The 24257-nt window shown below is 35.2% G+C and overlaps 1 protein-coding gene across 3 annotated transcripts in view; it reads left to right on the top strand.

The window, feature by feature from the left end:
- The window catches only part of ADK (adenosine kinase), a 286143-nt gene that overhangs the window by 59697 nt on the left and 202189 nt on the right, over nt 1-24257 (top strand). For all 3 annotated transcript variants that reach the window (XM_065639242.1, XM_065639241.1, XM_065639243.1), the window contains exon 4: nt 19211-19289. In XM_065639242.1, coding sequence (XP_065495314.1) covers nt 19211-19289 — 79 coding nt within the window. The remainder of the gene's footprint in view (nt 1-19210; nt 19290-24257) is intronic.

The following is a 24257-nucleotide window of genomic DNA, read 5'->3' on the forward strand; positions in this document are numbered from 1 at the left end:
ACCACAGACGGTGTAATACATTTAAGCAGATCATGGTGGTTGCTCTGGATGCTGTGCCTAATTATCCAATATAGGCAATTGTCTCACTTCTAAAATTATTTCAATTATTAGTTGTAAATTAAATTTGCCAAAATGCTGTTGGTAACAGTAAAAGCTAGTGACCAAGTAGATGTTTATCAGTTCAGACTTCTTAAAGCTTTACACATATATAACTCGTCGTAGAGGTTTAACTTTGCTGCTGCTCATACCAGTGGGACTGCTGTTTTCATGGGCTCTTCTGTAGCCACATGTGCAAGAAGCCGTATGCGTGCTCTGTTCTCCCTCCCTTTGCAAGGCCTAAGAATGACTGAAATCTGTCACCTGGAGACTCTTCTAAAGTTTGTGAGTTGCAGGGTGCAGTTCACTTTAAAAATACAGATGTCACGCAAAGCCAATGTGGTTTCCAAAAGTGCCCCCAAATAAATACATTAACCAGACAAATAGAAAATTTTAAAAAAACAGAAAAGAGCCCAGCAGATGAGGTCTGCAGATGAGTTCACTTACCCGCCCCCCCCCCCGCCCCCATCTCAGAAATAGGTTAGTATAACTAAAAAAGATTGAAGGGGAATAATGGACCTCAATAGGTGTTTTATAAAATAAGATACTAGGTAGTAACTGAATAATAAATGAAATGAAATTTTATAACTCAGAGAAGAGTATGATAATTTTTCAGATATCTTTGCCAGAGAAAATGCAGGAGGACAATTAGGTTTTGAAAAAAATTTTGGAAACTGTTACTGGAAAACAGAAATAAGAGAACGCATGGAAAATGGTCGTTATCCCGAGGCCTGCTGTTCTGGATACAATGCATCTTTTGAAAGTAAGGGAACTGAAAAAGAGAACTGCATTCTGCCTGTTTAGGTACAAAAATTCATGACCAAGATTTATTTTCTTTTGCTATACATGCTCTTGGTCTACCCATGTTCAAGATTTCTTCTGATAAAATGCATATTTAAAAATTCTGAAGTCCAGATGGTTTGCAATAAAGGCTTTGGAAAATATACTTCTTTGTCTTCCAGAATCTTAATTTGAGGCTTGTATATGATGCATTGGTGATTGCTTGTCACATGCTTGTCCTAAACCTACAAAGCATATTAAAAAAAAAAAATCACGCATTCAGAAGATGAACAGCAGCTTCAGTTTACTTTTCCAGGAGATTTGCAAGGCAGCCTTTTTAGAGCTCTTTAATTTGTAAGGGCTTGATTTTAGTTTAGTAATCTTTGCCAGCCAACTTTGGCATCTCTGTTGTAGGATCTGAAACTGAACTGAGGAATTAAAAAACGTATTTGAAACTTCTCTGGATATTGTATACTTCATTTATGTCTTAAGGATGTGTCTCTGTTCAGTGCTATCTTGTATTTACGTTTTGGGGAAATATTTGTGCTTTCTACAAGTTAAGCTAAGAAATCTGCAGTCCAGTGTCAGTTCTAATAACAATGTGATGATTGTTCATGAATTTTTTTTTAAACACCAGAGTTTACTTTTGAGATTATTTTTAGTGTGAATATGCCTATTCATTATCTCTAAAAGTGACTTAAAATAATCTGCCTTGTTTTACATTAAAACTGACCAACAACATTTATACAGGCAGTTATTGCCATCTCCACTAAGGTGACAGTAGCCATCAGCTGTGTGCTTGTCTTACATTCTTCAGTCTTAATAACAAGCATGCATCTCTATGCTGGTGGTCTTTGGCGATATGATTATATGCTATTTTTTATGTAGGGCTGTTCAGAGCACAATATGAAAAGAGTGGTGATTGTGTAATGAAAAGATGCTCTTGTCTATAGGGCATCATACACTGTGGTAGATGGGATATGTGAAGATGAATGAGAAGAGACATAGTGGAAATTGTAGACAGTGTTCCTTTACAGCAAAATTGAATAATCTCCTGTAAGATTGTATTCTGGTCTTCTGTGTAAATTTTCTAATTTTCACAGGTGATTTTTTTTTCCCAAGTATTTGACTTGTGCTCTTTATGTGCTGAGTACATACAACTGTAAGCAGATGAGTGGGAGTTATACTTCGAACATATTAGGTACTAGTTAAACATGAATACAGAGAAAAACAGGTTGTAAGCATAACAAGCTGAGCACTCAAAATTAGTGGGTTTGTGGTTTATGTTGGTTTTGTGGTGTGGTTTGGTGTGGTGTTTGGTTTGGTTTTTTTTTAACCTTTGCTCCCACAGAAAAGGGTAATTATACCTTTAATCTCAGTGGGATCCTATGAAAATACATTTGTTTGCACTTGAATACAAGTGCTTCACTATAGAAGTTTATGTTGTAAAATACTGCTGAGAAAGCCAGTAATTCTGTCCTCATAAATGTTGTATATAGAAGGTGTAGGGCCACAAGCTGAATAAGATGATGGAATAGTAAGCCGCACACACAAGAATGAGCCAAAGTCTGATTTCCAGCTTTTCATAACTTTAAAGTGTTTGACTTGGAACGTGAGTGATTTCAACGGAAGGATTTTGTGCATCATTAATACAGTTTCATAAGTTTTGTATCTCTCTCTTTTGGGTACAAACCTATTTTGCATTGTTGTAATTTGAAACTATAGCAATTTTGCTTAAAGTTCAACTGTTTCTTCATTAGAATAGATCAGTCAGCTGAGAAATCCAGTGTCTTAAATCCAGGAAATAGAAATTAACTGAAATGTGTTGGAAGTTCTTTTTTTGTCTGGATTTGTTTTGTTTTGTTGTTGTTGTTGCTGTTGTTGTTGTAGTTATACACATGTACACATGTAATGTTTGAATCATGAGATGTCTAATAATTATATAGTATTACCTTTTGTTCTAAATACATTACATATTGTATTTTAATGCATGATTTTAACTCTGCTACTAATTACTAAAGGAGAGCAGAGTTACAAGTGGAGAAAAAGAACCTCATGAATGAAAGTCAAATTACTATATTAATGAGGTGATAATTTGTAATGGTATAATTATGTTCACAGATATAACTAGTTGTTTCAGGTGTTCATTTTTTTAAAAAAGCATGCACACATGCATAACTGACACTCTTAGGTATGTGCCACTGTTCATGAGAATATTCTGTACAGCATCTCAGTAGCTCTCATTGCAAACCATTGAAAAGTAGAAAGTGACATGTCATTTCCACAGTAGGAGTTAGATTTGTGTGATATAAAGGCAATATTTAAGTCATGATCTATACTAACTTCCTACCATCTATGTTTATGCAGTAAAAAAGTGTATGTAGTTATGTCCCTAGTCCTGTAGGAAAGTAAAAAACTTTTGTGAGAACTGTCTTACAGTTTTAAATTGCCTTTGACTGGTTTAAAGTCTCATATTTTTAAAACAAGTATTTCTAAATGTGTGAAGAATGTTAGCTACTTTTAAGTTATGATGACTGCTACAAAAGTTTCCTTATGTTTTTGAGTATTTTATATTCATTTACATTGTTAATAATGAACTTCTATTTAAAGCTTAACATATAATTTCCCTCTTTAATGAATGAGAACCTATTAATAAAAATTTTTGTTAAAAAAAAAGTTTTGTGAAATGGACACAGCCCTCAACAATTATGGAAAGTTAATTCAAGAGTTACAAAAAGTTACTTTTTAGAAATAAATGTATATTAGCAATATAAATGTTTTAAAAGGAGTATAAATGTTCCAGATGTTCCCTGTATTCGCAGTTGACCACAATTACATATCACTGCTAAATTGTCTTCCCCAAAAGCAAGTTCTGCCAATATAGTTGTGCCTTTGATTACGGCACAAAGCCACAACATTGTCGCTTTTAAACCAGAGGAAGAAGAGCTCAGGGACATAAGAACGCATGCTAACAATACTCTGATTCTAGACCAGTTAAACTGCCATCTGTTGTTATATATAGATAGACATACACACTGTAGCAAAAAAACTGTATTTATTTTGCTATCTATGAGAAATATTTTTTTATATGCACACATATTTTCTTCCTGATACTTTTCTAAATTGTTTTTATTATTACTTATATTTTTATTATTATTCTTGTATGAGTTAAAAATCAGAGTGAAGTGGTTTTGGAGACTATTACTTCTGTATCAGCTCCTTGGATATTGTTGAAGGATAACATTTCTCAGTATTGTTTGGTTACTAGAATGCAGGCTTTAAACACAACTTGTATTTGGCTCTGTTTTGACAATAGAAGTTAATCTTGCATGGTTTTTGTTAAAGCACTGTTGAAAAAAAATCTTCTTGAACTATTCGTGGTGTTTTTAAAAAGATGTTTAAGATTTCACATACAGTTTAACTGATCACAGATGAAACTGTAAATTAATACCTCATGACTTTTACTGACTGCAAGGCATTGTTTGTAATTCAAAGCTACTTTGTTCCTACCCACTAGGACAAGACCCCGTTCAAGTAAACAAATTAAAATGTTCACCATGATATCAAACTATTTATTAAAACTGAAAACTCTAATTTTGAATTTATTATTTCACTATGACTTTTATAATAACCTATTTAAAACATATTTTTAAAAGCCTAGATCTTTAGGGACTGAAAGAAAAGAAATAAAATTGGTTTAATTGTTGGTCTTAATCCACCTTGGTTGAAATCTTGTACTTAAAGAATTACATGGCATACAAAAAGAGAAAACTTTGCAAGTTGCTTCAGTTCAACTTGTTATTTGATCAGATGCATTTCCATTCCTACCGACTTGTATATGGTAATGATACAAATAACAGTTCCATAACCCAAAGCTTTCAGGCTTGTTTCTTGTATAAAGTTCAATTTTCTCACTACCACTGGTCATTCCTAGCTAGAGTCAGTCAGGATGAATATGTGTTTCAACCTCCTTTTTTGTCTTCTAATATCAGAAACTATTTGGAGGGAGGTCTCTTTTTATATTTTTACTATTTTTACAGTATTAGTGAGTAAAAATTGGAGAGGGAAAAACTTCTACATAATTTGAGACATTCTGCATGTGATGAGACTAAGTCATGAATTCCTGCTGGAAAAAGACAGGCTTTGTCTGTGAACAAATTCAAGCCCTTGCAGAGGTGTTACCCTATTGAGTGGCATATCCAAACTTACTGAGGAGTTGCCTGCCACCTTCTATCAGGTACAGACACTTTCTTTAAGCTTTCCACGCAGTAATACTCTCTGTGGATCATCCCACAAGACTACATGCACTACAGAAAGTATACTTGAAAAGTGTTTGGGAAGCATTGCTGTAAGGTAGCAAACATCACCGGCCAGCCTTTGGCATGAGGGCCAAATGTTTCTTTGCGAGTGGTTCAGCTGCACTAACATAAACGTAATAAATACTCTGACCAAGTCTTTTCAATGACAAAGCAGTGTGTCATGGTGACAAAGGCTACTTAAAACAGCTGAAATGGCTCATGTACCTTCTGCTTGGTGTGTAAGAATATAGTTATGTTCGCATCCGCTCAGTTCAAAGGCTCAATTAATAGTATCTGAGACTGGAGGGAAGGACTGTGAAATATAGCAGTCATTACTGAATTTCTGTATTTGTGTTGAATATTCTCCCAGCTCCCAACAAATAATATTTAGAGTTTGTGAAATGGAAATGGTAGGGGTTTCAGGAGGGTGGTGTGAGGTTTTTCTTAGCAAATAATTTTGCTAAATGTTTTGTCACTTAATTTATCCAGTAATTTCTTGAGTCCTGTGTGCTTCCACGTTCATGGTTTGCTAGGGAAAGAGTACTATAGCTTCACTGTACATCTTATAGAAGTATATTCTTTTCCATCTTTGCAATCTGTCACTAGCCTGGTTCATTTATGCCCTTTATCTCTTGTATTAAGAGATGATGTGAATAATCACAACCTATTCTGCTGATGAATTTATAGATCTTGATTGTTTCTCTCTATAGTCGACTCTTCTAGACTGTGTCCTGGTTGTCTTCCATTATGCGAGAGGATTTCCATGACTTTGATTATGCCGGGTGCTTTTCTCTGTACCTTTTTCAGTCTTTCACTGTTTCCCTTTTAAGGTGATGAGGGCTAAAGCTATTTGTGGTGTTCACACTGTTGATTTTCACTCCGACGTGATGATTTTCTCCACTTTTATTAGGAGGACCAGAGAACAATCATAACATTGAGTGATATATGCCTATGCATGAAGTAAAAATATTCCTAAAACAATGAAGTACCCTGACCTAAATACTGTTTACGTAGAAGATCAGCAAGGTTGAAAAATCTCAATGTCAGATCTCGATGTCCTCTTAAAAATACGTTTTCTAAAATTGGTCTCTCATATCAACCTAAGGACGTTTAGATTTGCGCTTGGGAACTCTCTCATTCTGGTCTTGTTGAACTTTTCAAAATTGCTCTTTGAGCTATTTTTCTAGTCTTTGTGGGCTCTTGCATCATTCTGATCCTACTTATTACCGGAATGTCTACAGGCACCATGAAAAGATGTGTAGTGTTGTGGGGTTTTTTTGTATTCTTACATGTATTTTCCTTTTTCCTTTTCCCCAACAGGAGATTTAGGTGCAGGTGTGGGGGGTTTTTGTCTGGTTGTTTTTCGGTTTGGTGCTGGGTTTTGTGTGTTTGGTTTTGGTTTGTGGGGTTTTGTGTGTTTTGTTGTTGTTTGTTTGTTTGTTTGTTTTTTCCTTATTTGTAAAAGGGGAAGTTAAAGGAATGTTTCTACCACTTGAAGAAGTGGTTGTGATTGCTTTGGGTTTCTGTGGAACTTCATTACAGTTGCCTGATTTCTTGAACAGCAGGGTATTCTTTATCTTCGGTGACCTTAATGTGAAAGATTATATTTGAAATGAAATGAGTTGTTGACTTTAGTTTTCTCATTACTTGAGTGTGTGGTGAGCTTTGCAATCTCCTTGTATGTTGGTTTCTCTCTTGTGGGAGCTTTTCTCTTGTTATGTGTAGAAGATTAAAGGAATGTTCAACCTAGAGATAAGACAACTAAGGAAATGTCATTTGATTTTCTTCTGTACTTTTAATTATAGACAGAGGGCTGGTATGAACTTGAAGTCCATTGTATAGCACCAAGCTAAACATACGTAGCTGGAATATCTACAAGTTTAACTGTTCTCGAAATGTGAGTGAAGGAGATTCTCCCTCCTCTATGTAGAGTGTCTCCTTACATGTAGTTAACTTTCTGTAATGTATAGTCTAAGTCTTAGTTAAGCTCATTTTTGCCTGCCTGTAAGAGATATGAGGAAATGTTGTTTGATTTCTTTGTAAGAGTCATCATTCAACTGTCCATCTTGTTTCTAGACATTTCTTTTCTTGACTAAACTCAATTTCTTCAATCTCCTCTTACACATCATGTTTTAATACCTCTTATTCTACTTGTCTTCCAATTAATTCTTCAAACTCCTTTTCATCTCAAAGTAGACTGCTGAAATGGGAGTTGGCAGCTGGGATCTTTTGTTACTATTGAGTTAGAAAAAGAGTACATTTTCCTTGCATCTAACATTTGTCATCCATACTACTATATTCTAGAAAAAATATATGCCTTCCTGCTCCCACAACTCCCTCAGCTGCTGCAATGGAGTTAAGCTGCTGTCTAGTTTTTACATTCTTGATCCTCCGTTACCATCAGACACCTTCCTCCCACCCCAGTGATACTGCTGCCTAGTTCTAGTTACTTCCTTTTTGTTTCTTGTTCTTTAAATTTCTGTTTCATCAGTGCTAGTCCTCACTAGCTTTCATTTTAAAAGATTTTGATTTTTTTTTTCTTAATTGTATTAGGAACATTGAGCAAAGTGACTTTTTTTGGTGCATCTGTTTTGCTAAGTTTAGGTGCCTGATTGTCTAATAAACATTGACTGCAAAACAACATGATAATCATGTCTGGATCAAGCCTGCGATGTAATTTGATTATATAGCAAATTATAGTTTTAGTGGGTGCTTTTTAGTTACTGGTGTAACAACTTAAGAATACTTTGTTTTGTTTCATATTTCCCAAGTTTGTTTATGAGAGTGCCACACGAGAAAATGCCAGGAACTTTTTTTAAGTTGAGATTTATGATGTCTGCTTTTCCTCTTTACTCTACTAGGCCAGTTATCTTGCTGAAGAAGGAAATGCATATTGATTTGTAAAGAAAATGTTGATATCCAATTAATGGTCACTGTGTGACAGTTAACTACCAGGTACTTATGCACTGGTGTTTAGTTCCAGCAGCCTTCCAGATAGAGAAATTAACCTTCAGTGGTCTGTAGCTGCTGAGTTCTCACATATCCCAGTCATTTTTATACTTAATAAAGACAGATGATTTTTTTTTTCCTGGTTTTTGCAGGACTGAGGGTAAGAAGGTAAGTTTCTTCCTCCTTCATTCCAGCATTCTTGGGAGGGGAGAGAAATTCTTTCACGCACAAGTCCTGTGACAGAATGCTGCAAAAGAGCTGGTGTGATTCTGTGAAACTTAACAGCTGACCATAAGCTGCTTAATAATAGCATGAAGGCTAACACAGGTTATCAGTAAACATGTCTTGTTAGCAATGTAGTGGCAGGGTGTATACAGACAGGGGAAGTCAAAATTACTGGTTTATCAGAGGGAGCCTCTCAATGTTGTCATATTTGAGTCAAATGTTTGGATTTTTTCTTTCAATCCATGAATTGTTCTGCTGTGGAATTAATCTTTTAATGCTGCTGGGAACATTGCTTTTTGAAATGATTTATGCAGTATGATTCTCTTGCAGCTGTTCTGGAACTTGTGATTTTTGGGGTGTTGTGATTCACCCTGCCCACCCCCCCTGCCCCGCCTTGTTCATTGCATATACCATTTTTTTTCCCCCGAAAGGTGACCCTCTGAGATTGTACCTATGGAGTGAAGATATGGACTGAATTGTCATAGGCTGTGGGATGAGTTATTTTTAGCTGTTGGCATTTCAGGCTGGAACACTTCATTCTGTCGTGCTTGTTAATGAGTCATCTGGAGAAAATGGGCTTCTTGCTTTCAGAGAGGGTCTGTAGCAAATAATAATAGGCTAATCTCTGCAGGAGATATTCTGTCAAGTAACTAAAGCTTCAACTAGAAAATATGTTGAAATGGAGACATATCATCTCCCTGTAAGAATAAGCATGCATTCACCATTGTTGTATTATGATGTATATGAAAATCTCAAAAACTGGAAGACTGAAGAGCCTAGTAATGATATAGTAGTGAAACATTTTCGAGAAAGAAGGTTAATTGAAGACAGTCACCTTTTACAGATAGAGAAGAATACATAGTTGCTTCCTAATTTAGAACATAGTTCAGTTCCTGAAATCTGAATATGTTATCTAGTTCTAGGAATCTTCTGGAAAGATTCCTAACTAGATAAGCCCTATGTAAGGCTTGCATCCTTGAGAGAACCCCGAATTTGTCAGCTTTCAGTGTATAATTTTTAAAGATTATCCAGTATCTTTGTTTTGGTTCCTACTGAAGAACATTTTTAAAATTTCTTTCTGTCCGCAGTTCATAGTCTTTCCTTTAACCTCTTCCCTCAATGTTTGAAGGTTTTGTGCTGATACAACATGGTAGGCTTTGTTTTGCAGCTGAAAATATCAATGCTCACGTGAAAAACTTAAGAATAATTAATCAATGTTGTTAATCCAGTGCTTTATTTTTCTATTAATGAAATTCCAGAATTTGGTATTGCAAAGGATTCATTTATAAAATAACTATGCAAAGGCTTAGGGAGAGCCATGTGAAAGACGGGGAGGGAAAGACCCCCAAGCCCTGTGTTATAAAGGAAATGACTTAAAGAATAGCATCAGTGTTAAGTCTCCTTTTCACCTTTGGAACTTCTAATGCCACTTACAATCTATATGTTTACCTTGTTTTGTTCGCACATCTTCCTCTTGTAAAGCATATTACAAGTCTGAAGAGGCCTTTCTGTTTTGGAGTCAAGAGGATGTTTCATTTAGACATAATAATTTTTGCTCTCCATTGACTATTTAGGTATTTGGGTTTGGGTTTGGTTTTTTTCCAATTATCAGTGGAATCTTGAGATAAAAAAGAACATTCTATCTTACCTCATTCAGTTAAATATTTTTGCATTTTTAGGACGTGTTGACCTTTCAACCCATATTGGTTTAACCCATCTTTTCATGTTGCTGTGATCCCTGTACCAAATGCTTTAAACCAATCAAGTTCAGTGATTCTGATATTACCAGTGTGTGCTGCTCCTAAATTACCCACAGGGATTAGACCGGGTTAGTCAAGATTAATATTTCACATTTTAGAAATTTGGCATATATGTATATTGCAGACAATAGTGTTGTAGTCAAAACACTTGAGAAACGTATAAATAAGCTGGTGTAGGTATCAGAATCAATTTAACTGCAGTAGCGTGGAATCTTGTGTGGGGAAACTTATCCTGTGTTTTAGCAGAAAGAACTTCTCCTAAGCCTCAAGCTGCTGTGGCTAGTCTGCTTCCAAATCCTGATCTCAGCTGTTTATGGCTAGTTGAGTACACTACACTGACTCTATAGGTTGTCCTGTAATTGTGTCTCTAGTTGGCAATTTATGCATCTTCTCAGGTAGCAGTCCTCAGATGTCATCCCACCAGCATAATTTCTTCTGCTTGTAGGAAGGCAAGGCTTTTGTCTTCTCCATAAGTGAAAGGAAGGTATTTCCAGGTTATCCCTTCTGAACAGTTCTGGTTCCTTCTTTCTTAAATCTTGTTTTCCCTCCTCTGAGTATCCTAAGATGTTGATAATAAACAGTTGATTCCTTTTGTAGTTTCCAGTGCCACCTAGTGAAAATAAAGATGTAGACATGTGATTATGTACTTACCAAAACTGAAGAAAGGAAATATATTTGGGAGTACGCGTGTGTTCTTGTGGTAATAAATATTACCTGTGCTTTTGAGCTACAGACAGAGCTGCATTGAGAAACAGGGAGGTTAAAGAGAACTAAAATAAAATTATTAATTGGTTGTGCTCAAAGCAGGGTTTTCTGCACTCATTATTTCTTCATGAGGAAAATTATTATGGTTCACTGCATGTTAATAAGAGCTTAGAGGGACATATACTGCTTCTTGGTCTACTTAAATATCCTGATATATTTTTAATGTTCGCTTGGTTTAAATTTACTGACTGGTTACTGATGTAAAACAATATAAAATAGCACAAGGGGTGAAGAAAAAATAGGTGTTTTAACAGTATAGTTGAATTGACATGAACCATTTATATTATTGTAAAGAACAAAATATTGATGTAGATTCTGGTTAACAACTGTCACCATTGTTTTGGACTTTATGTTAATTGAAAATATTACTCAGATAAAATGCTTAATCTGAGGGATGTATGGAAACAATTAGTTTATAATTTGGTTTTGGAACAGCTCTGCAGAACTTGCTGATATTTTATCGACTCTGAATTGGAACCTGAACTTTGCCATTTGGTTAACTTTTTTTTTTACTGTTTTGATGTATTTATAGATAAAAGTACAAATTGTAAATTTACTGTAGTAAAATATTTCTCTCTGCCAGGTGCGAGTGTGCATGTCCTTTTTTTTGTCAGCTCTTTACAGTCAGCTTAATATGATTTGCACTATAGCTTTAGATAATCTAAATTATAGCAACGGTAAAGTCTAAGATCTCTTGATGACTGAATACTTTTAATATTAAAATATTCTTGGCAAATATTCTGTTTAACAAATTTTCACTTTGATATGAGGTGGAGTAAGCTGATGCTTGTGAAACAGCAGTTTCAATTAACATTCACTAAAGATTTCCTGACAGTTAACACCTGGTCTCTACTGTGCCAAGTGGGAAGCATCTATTGCAGTCTCATATGATTGTTGCATAATTAGGATTATGATCTCTAATTTGCTTTTTGTAAATCTAGTCTTATTTTCAAAACCAGTCCATGTTACTTGTTTTCCTGCATTTTTATTATAGGGCAAAGTTATTGACGTTAAAAGGATTAAGAAGTATACTGCTTTCTAATATGAAAAACAACTTGCCCTTTCATTGGCTAGTTAGCAAGGATATTTGGAGATGAGGAATTTACTGGTAGGTCTCAGAAGCATGTGTTCTTCCCATACTACTTAAAAGAAACAAACAGAAAATGACACAGTTTTTTTGGAACTAGTACTCTTGTATACAAGCTGCCAAATGTATAGTAGAAACATCAGGAGCAAGTGTAATTATTTTTGTAATACTGCTGCAAAATGACCTTGTTCCTTAGTGCTCCAGAGCACACTGTGGCATATCCAAGGGTGAATAAGGTAAATGCAACATGTTTTTCCCTGCCTGCAATGTCTTTTGACCCTTATTGGCTATGCGTAAGGGCAGGGAGCTATTTCTGGCTACAGTGTTTTGCAACAAATACTATGGTGCAAATCCCTAGACTTTTGAATCTTGGCTGATCATTTGGAAGATCTTCCAAAAAGACAGTGAGGAGAAAGCATAAACTTGTAGTGAATTACTGAACTGATGGAAATTTTCTAATAATATTTCTGGTTAAGTATCCTCAGATAAAACTTTTAAAAATGTTTTCATTAGAGGTTTATTAGAGGGAGAGAAATTTTAGTCTTGTTGACTTATAGTAATTATATTAATATACATACTTTTAGGTTTTTGAAGATACTCTGGATATGTATGATGTGTGTATGTATTTGTAGTGTTTAGTGACAGTTTGAATCAGAAATGTATCTAACAGTGTAGTTTTTCTCTTTTCCTACAGTATTTCATAATAGCAACAGTAAAACTTGCCTTGTGGTGGCTAATGCTTCTGTCTATAATCATGTATGATTTTGAGATAATATAGAGGACAAAGATATCCAGATAATCTGGAATAAGTGGGGCTTTTCAAGAACACTAGCATAAATTTGCTTAACTTTTTGCTGAGAAAAGAAAAAAAATACTTTGAGAAGTGTCTTTAAATCATGATCCGTAAGAGCTGATGTTTTAACCTTACATTTGAATGACTGTTACTTTTCCCATCTTGTTTCAATATGCCTAAATGCAAACACATGTGGAAAATGTTCTTTTGGCTTTTATCAAACTGACATTTAAGTGCATTTTTTTCAACCTCGCTAACATTTGTGGTAAAATATTTCAAAGCTATGAATCTTGCAATTTGCCTATGCATTTTTTTTTTCTTCTTCCATATATTAACATTTGGTACTCATAATTCTAACCTGGTTGGAATTACTGGCTTTTTTCATTTGCTGGTTGTTTGGATGAGGTGATTTAGGAAAATACTTTATGTGAAATTCTGGTTTACAACAGTAAATACTTTCAGGAAGAGTCACTGTTTTCTGAACTTTAGTAAATAAAGGAAAAAAAATATTATAATCTTCTATATTCAATTGTAGCGATCGTATTTCTAACACATTTAGCTTTCTGTTGTGTTTTGTGTCCGTGGTGCTAACCTGACTCCAATACTTCCTTTTTAGCATGTTTCATTCTTCCCCTTTACTCCCCTACCCATTCCCAAGCTCTTTAATTCTGTGCCAAGCTAATAAGGAGAAGAACTAGCTCTGGGTAAAGTCAGTCATTGCCAAACAGCTGTTTTACAGTTTTCTCATGTACCTCTGTGATTGCACCTCATTTCTAAAAGGCAATATTTTTGCTCTTTCAGGTCTAATTTTAAGTAAGAACAACCAATTATATCTGCATCTCCGTCTTAATTGGTTATACGTCAAAGACCATGGATGAAATAGTTCATTTGTATCGCTGTCCTTTATAGGCTTTAAACTTTGAACACTGCGTTGTACAACTTAGAGAAATTAGGTACACTCTTAAAGTTAAAAATATGAATTACTTTACTTTTTAGCCACAGTATTTATTCTTAAGTATTCCCCTTTTACTTCTGTTTAAAAATAATGCCTATATTTAAAAATAATTGTGGTTTGATAATAATGTTTGAATCTCAAAACTAGACCTTTTCCTTAAATATGAATTAGATTTCACTTAGGGTCAAATTCTGAGGGCTTCAGCTTGCCTGCTAACACTGCCCAGGCCAGGCTGGCTGGCTGCAACATGTGCCCCATCTGCCTGGCGGTGTGGCTGCCTGCGTCGGCTGGCGCTGGCCCAGCCTCTGATGAAATTGAGAATGTGACAGACGACAGGCTTGTCCAGATGTATGCATAAGTACTTCTGCCATGCCCTGCAGAACAATCAGGATGCAGGTTTGGCATTATTTACTTGTGTTGATTTATTCCTTGAGGGTTCTCTTAAAAAATGGAAAGAATATTTTGTACCTTTTTTGTAGGTTTACTGAGCTGTTAATATTATTAAAACAGCTTGTATAATATGATGCTCGCTCTCTCACTCATTTTTTCTTTAATTTATGGAGTGATTTCATACACATTCTGACAGAGGTTACTTAATTTGAAGATTTAAGTAGATTTTAAAAAATGCAATTAAAAGTAGCAAACATCTAAGTGTCAGTGTATTAGTCTGTTTCTCCTCACAGATGAACATTTAAGCTATTGGCATGTCTTAATATGACTACTTCTTGTGACTAAAAATAAATATCTGGGAAAGGTGTCAGAACCACCATTAATTATAATTTTTAATTAAAATCTAATTAAAATTCATCCAATAGCTTGAAAACATACCAAATCCTGGTCTGCCTTCTGCTCTAGAGGGATCAACAAAGGCTGCCTCCTGAGCCCTAACTTACTCCAAATAAAAAGAAGTTACACACTTATGTGCAACTTGCGACCTTTTATTGATTTAAGTGTTTTGAGCGTTTTTACAACACCAAACAAAAATGTAAAACCCACTGGAAATATTGTATTATTATACAGAATAACCAGATTTTTGTCTCTATGTTCAGGCTGTCATTATCTGGCATACAAAAGCAAAAAGGGCAAAAATTATTTTTCTCTCTTCTCTAGCTGTTTTTGGCAGCTGATTTTTTTTAAAGTGTAGCTCCCCGCTGATGTATGCTATTGAGTACATCTTAGGTAATAAGCAGATATATTAAAGGATATCCAGGGCAACACACCCTGCTGAAAAACAAGAGATTACTTTTCTCTGCTTGTTGCAGATAAGTAGCTTCTGACATATGCATCAGAAGTGTTTTTTCCTGGTCATCCCTTTATATAAGACAGTTAAACCTTGCACTCTAATATAAATTGCTTCCGAAAACTTAACAGCATTACTTGATTTGCTTTATTTTTCTTTACTGCAGCTCTGTTGCCTTATGTCGTCTGCCTTCAGTTGTAGAGGATGTTTTATGTGCTTATTTTTGTTGTCATTTTGGTTTGGAAACCATGGTGAGCCAAACAGGGCTGTATTTGTTACTGTGTAACACAGAGCAAGAAGATAGTCTCAGCTCAAAAAAACCCTCAGATTTTGTGTAAAAAGCAAATTACAGGAGATGGGTATTGATCCAGCAGAGGACTGCCAGCCATTAGGCTGGAGAATAGCCTTGGGAAATCACACAGCTTTGCTGATGACGTTTTTTAGACATTATGGTGAAAGATACTCTGAAGGAAGATTTAAAGTAGATTTGCTAATATTCATAGAAAATTCTAGTAACTGGACATTGGATGATATCATGGGTTAGTGAGAGAAGATGTATTTTTGTTGACCGCTTGGTGCCTGGGGGCTGTATGTACGGAATGAAGGATGGGAACACTTTGCAGGGCCTTGAAAACATAGAGAAGTGGCTTCTGCTTGAAATGGCTGAGAAGTGCCCAGCAGAGGAGTGTGGAGAGAGGCAAGGCTCAGAGGGATAGCCCACGCTGGTGATCTTTGCAGCTGTTTGAAGGGATCAGATATTAGGATGAGTGCATTTATCTATACAGTACAGGAAATCATGCTTTCTAAGAGGTGCTATGAGAAGAAATAGTGTGAGCTTTAAACACAGTTTGGTAAGAGGACACAGAGAAGATGAGTAGTGATGCTCAGGTTGTGAATGGTTTGTGTGACAAACAGGTTTGTGAAATTGTCAGCAGTGATACTGGGAGGAAGTTCTAACAGCTGTCTCCAGTTTGAGGTATGGCATACATAAAAGGAGTCTGTGCCTTTTAAAAATAAGCCTTCACCTCCTATAATGTAAGGAGGTGGTGTGTATTTTTTTTAAAAGCGTAAAAAAAATTATTCTCATTCTTGTTTCTATTCTTTTATAAAATAGCTTCTTCAGCTACCACCTTTATACTTTTTTTTTAAAAAAGCTGTTAATTCTGTCAAAAAGGAAGGTACTGAAAAGGCTCACCTTTCCAGTATCAAATTCAATTAAGAGTCAATACTTTTTTATAAGGGGAAGGAAAAAAAGCAACTGACAAGTGCTCATTGCCTTTAGTGTAATTGAGCAAAACATGAACATATCCTCTTTGGTCAGTGCTAGAGTTGATCAGCAGTATCACAGCTGAAAACATATGCTGCTGCAAAGGCAAACTTGTTTCTGTTAAAATACACTGTAATGTGGTGAACAAATTCATGGTACCAAAAATAGGGGCCCATCTATATGGTGCTGATTGTGAGATTTATTGTTCTGTTATTTAAGGTAACGGTATGTTACTGGGTCAGAAGAAGGGTCACAGTTCTCAGATATAGCACAGCCTTAAGAAATACTCAGAAAGATCAACAATTGCAGAAAGTGAAACAAAAATATTATTCAGTCTTGCTCATAAGGTTCTAATTTTCTTGAATTATCCTAAGTGTGATAACAGCTTAGTCCTGAAGCACACACAGAAGCTCTGTTTAGCATTCCCAGGCCTCAGAGCAGTTTCTACAGTTGAACTTCCTTCCTTAAAATGGAGAGTTTTATAAAAGCAAATACCATGTTCCTGAGGCATGCTGGAATGACAGTCTTCTCTTTGCAGGTCAGACATAGAGCAGACAGTGACAAAGTCAGTGTTCCCACACTGCCTGTGCCATCTGCTGACATTTTGAAAAATGTCCATCTAGCTGTTCATTTTCTTAAGATAAAAAGCTATTGACATTCATAATTTTGAGGTCATGCTTGATACAACTTGGTTATCAGGCTCTTGTGGATTAAAACAAAACATTTTTTATTGTCCTTTTGAGTCATGGAAAATGACCAGCAAAAATTACTTTTCTTGCATTTGTACAATTTGTTCTATTTTATGTAACAGGCCTTTAGAGGTGTTGAGTTTACTATCTTAATTTGAAGAAAAGGAGTTAGGTCTTTTTTAATATTCAGTCTGAAATAGTGAAAGACAGTGGACATTGCCTTTTTCTAATAAGTAATTGTAAAATAATTTGTTCGGATTATTTTTTAGATTACATAGCCGTCACCTTGAAATCTTCATAATAAGGACAGTATTTTAAGGCTGTTTCTTCCCCACCCCCGCCCCAAATTCAGATACCACCTGTTTTATTCATTCAAACTACAAGTGTTTAAATACATACTCATCTAGATTTAGAGCTGCTAATGTAGGTGATCAACTACAGTATACTAAATTTATTAGGTATAACATGCCATTAAATAATATGGACATAAAACATTAGATGTGTTTAGACAGAAGAATTAAAATATCAATTGGCATGCTTGTATATGTACAAGAATACAAAAATAACCATGTGATTTGGGCAGTACACACTGAAATTGATTGAAAAGGTAAAATGTCAATTAATTTGAAGAAACTATCGCCAAAATACTTAATTGGTTCATGACGGCTTGTATGTCTTTGAGAAGCAGTTATTAGGAGACCTGTTGGTTTTTGTTATTTTTTCCCACTCTCAGCTACTTGCTGTCATTTGAGGTTTCAATTGCTTGACATAGAATTGGTGGATAATTAGTAGTGTGGATAACTGTGAAAAGCATATGTAGCAATTTAGTTCTTGGTTCTTTCTAGTAGTCTGCCCATCGGTAGTTTGCTAGGGTGAGTAGCTCATTATTCAAATGTATTAAATGGAAAGTGCTGTAGAAATAAAAATGTGCTTATTAGTAACATGGTATTGAAAATCAAATCCTTTTAAACAAAAAAGTCATTATTTGACAAGCCTATCCCCAAAGCCGCTGTTCACATGCTATGGGGAGACTGGGGTTGTGAGGGGGAGAGGAAGGGCAGGGTTGGCAGGTAACGCTCATTTTTCACTGTGTCTGAAATAAAGATGTGTCACTGTTTTAAAAGATGCTAAAGGTGAATACAATAAAATATGTTTAAATACATCTAACTGGGCAAGTTTCATTTATTAAAGGTAAACGTCTAAAGTTAATAGACTTTAAGGGCAAATCTATGCTATTAATTAGGGTTGACCTCAAGGTCATTTTGCACCTCAAATGTGCAAACAAATTTTACAGTAAACATTTTAACTTGCCTGCAGGAGTACTTCCTTCTGAGTCTCTCTTCTGAGTTGTTAATCCTGCTGTTTAATCCACTCATTTTCAAGTGTATGTAGAACTTGAGACAGCATTTGTGCACAGCCTCCCTGCAATCTCCACAACTCGCTTGTATAAGTTTCCTTTTCTGTAATACTTCCCTTTTCTACAGCCTGTGACAAGAGAGGAGAAGGCGGCTGTTTCTTAAGCTGTGGTGTACTGTGATCAGAGATGCAGAGAGTACCCTAGACAAGAGTGTCTTCATAGAACTCTATTTGATTCTTAATACTAAAGTTCAATCTGAAATATGAGGGTAGATATTTCCATTAAAAGTTTAAATTTCTGTTTTAACATTCAAACCTAATATTACACTCCTGAATGTTACCAGAGAATACCATATTTTCATAGTAGTATGACTTGAAGGATTTGAAAGCTGATCTGGAGACACTTGGCTTTTCTGTTATCAGATTTTCTCATATTCTAGTAGATCTGTTCATAAAACTGACCTGTCAAAATGTACTACTTCATATGAAAACTTAAAACATAGCACCATTGTTTGGGTCACCTTAATTTTGAAATAGACACCAGATCTCCTCAATCTTTTCATTTGATTTTACATTCTGTTTCTATCTTTAATGAGGTAGAATAAGTATCTAAATGTCTTCATTTATATAATTTTTCTTCAACATATGTTTTATCAATCTAACAGTTTATTGCAATCAAGCTTTTGCTTCAGATAATGCCTTTTCAGTTATTTACTCCACTTGCAACTTTAAGCTAAAGGACTCAAGGTGATGTCACACTGCTTTGTAATTTGGAGAAAATCTAAATAGATGTTTCCAGCTTGCACCATATGTAGTAGTTATAATAATGTATCTGAATTTCTTGTTTTCAAATAACATGATGTCATCTACTTCTAATCTTCATGCCTCCTTTTGAAAACAAACAAAAATTGTAGCATTTAACTTTTTTCTTCTCCACCTTTTTTTAACAGGTTTGAAGAACTTGTGAAAAAGTTCAAAGTAGAATATCATGCTGGTGGTTCTACTCAAAATTCCGTTAAAGTCGCCCAGGTTTGTTCTTCTTTAAAGAATTATTGATAGCTTGAAGTGTTGAGTTTGAACCAACTTGATGCTCTGTATTGTCTATGTTTATCATGAGCACTGCTGAGTGGATGCTTGTGATTCTCTTGCTCAGACTACGCTTGTATTTTTCAACATGATTTATTTTGCAATTGTGCTCTGTACCCTTTTCATACACTTTCTGTTATGGTTATAGTTAAATGACTATGTACCTAAGAGTGGAAGAGAGCATTTTAAGGCTCTTGTCAAAGCTATACAGTGGAAGGATAAGAGGCAAGGACAAAGTCTTTAGCTGCAATTAGTCATCTTCCAATAAGGAGAACAAAAATCAGAATGAATGAACAGAGTTGTTGAATCTCTGTGCTTGGAGATTTTTATAACTTACCAGGACGAGTTCTCGAGCAACCAGGTCTAAATTTCAGGTTGGCTCTGCTTAGAGTGGTGGGTTGGCCTAGAGGCCTGCAGTGGTCCCTTCTATCCTGAATTGTTCTGTGATTCTAACTACATTTCTTCTGTAAGAACTTGAAAGTTTGTCCATAAAACACTGAAATGTAAAACTTGTTTTATACAAGGATAATTTTTCTGGCTATCGGTATGATGAACAACAGTAATGATGAATTTGGTTTCGGGTATACTAGCTTTTCTATAACTAAAGTATGCCTTTTGTCACAATACTCTTAAGCGTATACCTGTACGTATATTTTTAGATTGTGATAGATGTACAAATCCTATAAATCAAAATATGCAGACTGTATTTATAACCTTTTCGTTAATGATCCTGACTTACTAACTTCCAGACTTCATATATATGATAATTAAAACTTACTACCAGATAGCTTTAAATGCACATTTGGAAGAAATTAACTTCTAGTTTAACAAAGGTTGCCCCTGCCAATAAAAAGGAAAAATTCATTAGAGTAATAATTGCTGCTCCTTTGTACAAAATAGTTGCTGCTGCTTTACTAAAGTTTGCATTTTCTTAACCCCAAAATATCTTGAAAATATTTGTGATGGAAATATTTCACAACAGAGAGAAACCTAAGTTGCATGTGTTTTATTGTATGGAGCATTATAATTCTGAAATGGTTTTGTTTTTTACATACAGAGAGCTTTCAGAGCTTTTTTTTTTTTTACTATGTGGTTAAACTAGTTTTTTGCTTCTGATACTTAAAAAAACTTTTCATCAGGAGAGCTCAAGTTATTGGATTCATTCTATGTCAGTATGACTGTTGCTTGACCTATGGGGATGGTGTAGAGGTGGCATGCTGTTGATCTCTTCCATGACAGCTGATTCAAGATCAACTTTTTGGAGAGAGTTCTGCAACTGTTTATTACTTCAGAGGCATGAAATTCTGCTTCTATTCCTACATTTAGATTGAGGAGGTTTAAAAGCAAGTGCATATGGTAGACTCAGAGTTTCCAAACTTTGAAGTGTTCAAAGAGCCCAGGATTTTATTTCCATTTCTCCTTGCAGCGACCTATTTGACATCAGCTAGTTTATTAGTCTCATATTTAACTGCCTCTTAATCTATCAGTCCAGGTGCTGTTCAATAATTATACTATGAAGAACACAGAACCTATATAGAGTCAATGAAAAAGATGAAATTTAAATCAATAAAATGTAGGGATTTTCATGTCAATGCTCCCTTCTTATAGTGATCAGGTTCTGTCTGTGAACTTTTCCCTTTACCTTGGCTCTGAGTTGAGATCCTCATTCATTTCCAGTTGCCATCTGGAATTGTATTTGTCTCCAGAAGGGTTGTCATCTCCTAGGTTTTGTTTCAAATAAGATTACGACTTCAAACAGTTGTGCATAAATAATATAACATCACTAAGAGGCTTTACAAAGAGGGATGGGAGGCTGAGAGGGAGAGAGAGAAAAGAGAATTCTGGAAATCTTGAAAAAAGCTGTTATTCTGTAAGATTTAGCAGAAGAAAAAAACCGTGATGATAGAAAAAACAGTTTAAATGTAAATCAACAATTAAACTAGAAATTCTGGAATAATTTTTTCCGCAATATTCATTGGCATATTGGAGAGAATAAGTGTGTAAGTAATCTTAGATCTGGATAACTTAAATATATATTTATTTGTTGAAACTAATGGGCGAAAGCAAAGGCTGATTCAGGATGCCTGACAAGTTGTTGAGAAATAAGGGACCAATAAATTAGTTCAGGGCTCTGAGGTGGTCACACTCTAAATGGATACGATGACGTGTGGGGAAGAAATCCTAAGAATACAGCTCTTATTAATTTCTCAACTTGTGTTACTTTTTGGGAAAAGCTTGAAAAAATATGCTAAAACCTGGGAGATATATATGAAAAAAGTTTGTTTCAACTGTTTAAAAGTTGGTGAGAAATAGTGGCACGTTAGAAAAGCATCCTTGAAGCATGACTGCTGTGGAAGGCAACTGCCTGAGTAGAAGGGCTGGGAATGAACAAATGGCCTCAAGTCGGGCAATTGGTTTTTTAGAAGTTCATTTCTGAGCGGGAAGAGTGTATTATTAAGAAGTGTAGCAGGAAAATTGGAGAGCAATTAATAAATTTATTGGAATAAAAAAAAGGAAGAATTGAAGAAGTAACACATAAATAGGGTCATTGAATTGTTTCAAATAGTCTGCTGCTTTAATGATCAGAAAAGCAACACTATGTTGGAAAAAAAATACCCAAAGGCAAAATGTGTTTAAAAAGGAAAAATGAAACTGTCATATGCTTGCTTACATGGTGTATGGCAATGATCGCTTCTGTTATATGTGCACATCTATTTTGGTATTTCTTTCGTATCTGTAAAGATAGTGAGATCTACTCAAGAAAGACTGTATCTCTGTTCCTGAAAAGGATAAGCCAACTTTTTTTTTTTTTTTTTTAAAAAAAGGGAGAGAGGAAAAAAAGATAGTCTTAAAAATACTTTATCGTGTATGAGAAATTTGAGATGGTAATCACAGAAAGAGGCAATAGGAAGAAGCTCTGAATTACGAAGAAAACTGGGAAGAAAATGAAGCTTAAATCATGGGGTTTTTAACTAAAATGTAAAGCATCATCAGCTGTAATGGAAATGAAGATTTTAGAAGTTTACAAGGAATTAACCAGAATTGCAGTCAAGCTGTGAGGTGTAGAATTAGATTTATTTTTTTTCTAGTATGCTAACAGGAATGAAAGATTTGAAGTGCAGCTTTGAAGGAAAAATTTTGCTGGTAAGTTACTAAAGGGTATCTTGGTATTTTTTCAATATTGTCTTGCAGCAGAGCAGAAGTAGAGTGTCTGGCACACTGCGGGAGGGAGCAGTGGTTGGAGAGGATTGTGAGAATCAAATGCAAAAGTTTGACTGCCCAAAGTGGGCATTATGTGGACAGGGTATCTCGGCAGAGTCAGAAAAAGAAAAAGATCTGGATGTAACAGGGACATCAGAAAGGATTTTATTTCTTTTTAATAAATGCTTCTAATGTACGGTGGAGAAGACAGTTTTTTGCAAAATGAAATGAGGAAGCAGAGTCAAAATATATATTAAAGAGAAAGCTCTGTAAAAGGAAAGGAAGGAGCAAATGAAAAAATATTCTGTTGCATAAGAAATACAGCAAGCTGCAATAAAAATTGTGAGAACAGGAGATAAATGATAAAGGGGCAGAAACCTGGAAATACCGCATTCTTACTTTTCAAAAGTGTATTATATAAGTGTTTTCGTAAGTACAATAATATTTTTTTAAAAATACCTCGAAGTGGTGAAAGGGAGTACCAAGAGTGATATAAAAGTAATGAAGAGCAGTACTGAAGCCACTGAGATAGGATGTTTATGTTTAAGTTCTCTCAGATATAAAAGTTGTTAGAACATACACTGCTCTTGAAAAGAGTGAGGAAGTCTAAATTATTTTGATTTGACCTAACTCATGTTAAGGATGAGGAGGGGAGGAGGGAAAGTGATTGATATATTCCACAAATGACAGAGGCATAAAAATAATTCCTTAATGATTTTAAATTAACAGCAAATTATGTCTTGGAGAGGAATAGTGACAGAAAATTGAAGAGAGTCCAGACAGAAAAACAGGTGAGGGAAAACACAGCTGAGAGGATAGAAAAATAAGTAATCTGGAAAGAGAAAAACAGTATAAAAATCCCAGTGTTGCTCTGATTCTGCATCCTTCAGTGTCCCATCCTTGTTTCTTCCTCACCAATCTGCTTTTCCTTGTCTACTCTCATCTTTCTTGGGTGTAAATTTTTTCACCTGGAAGACAAAAGATGGCTAACTAGAACATATTTAGTACTTCTAAGGCCTTAAGGAAAAGTCTTACTGAAACAAACATTTTCATTTAAGACTTAGTACTGAGCGGAAAAATAGGCCATAAAGAATGGGGAGAGGGGAAGTGCAGTACAATACAGAAATCAGTTGGAATCCCAATTCTCAGTAAAAGTGCAAGTAATGCACTTCTAGAGGCGTTGTGTTACTATTGGACACGGTTGTTGGGATTTTTTTCTTAACCCACGAGCAGGGACTGTTAATAACTTCAAACTTTACTGTATCAAGCAGTAATTAATCAGGCGTCAGTCACTGAAATTTGGAAAAGGAGGACTAGAGATGACGAACTGAATCGTAATGATTTAGTTTCTGGAATAGAAACTGAAGTTTAACTTCCCTGTTTGCTTTAGTGAATTTGGCATTGGTATTATCCTTTTATGCTAACTTTCAGTTTTGCTTTGTGTTTAAAGTTGAAGTTATGCTGCATGCTTAAGAACAGGAGGGAGAGTGGGGGTACTGAATTGAAACTGCAGTGTGCTGCTCTGACCTTTACTTGTCTCATTAGATTTTGGCTTTATATCTAATATGATATGTGACATCTTGCTTTAATCTGAGCTCTTGCAATCCCTCCAAACGATTGGATCCATTATATTGGATCTATAAAAGATGCATACATGTAACTGCATGCAGTTCATAAATAATGTATTGTTTTAGAGTTCTGCCAACAAAC

The sequence above is a fragment of the Caloenas nicobarica genome, chromosome 7 (genome assembly GCF_036013445.1).
Source record: "Caloenas nicobarica isolate bCalNic1 chromosome 7, bCalNic1.hap1, whole genome shotgun sequence".
NCBI lineage: Eukaryota > Metazoa > Chordata > Aves > Columbiformes > Columbidae > Caloenas > Caloenas nicobarica.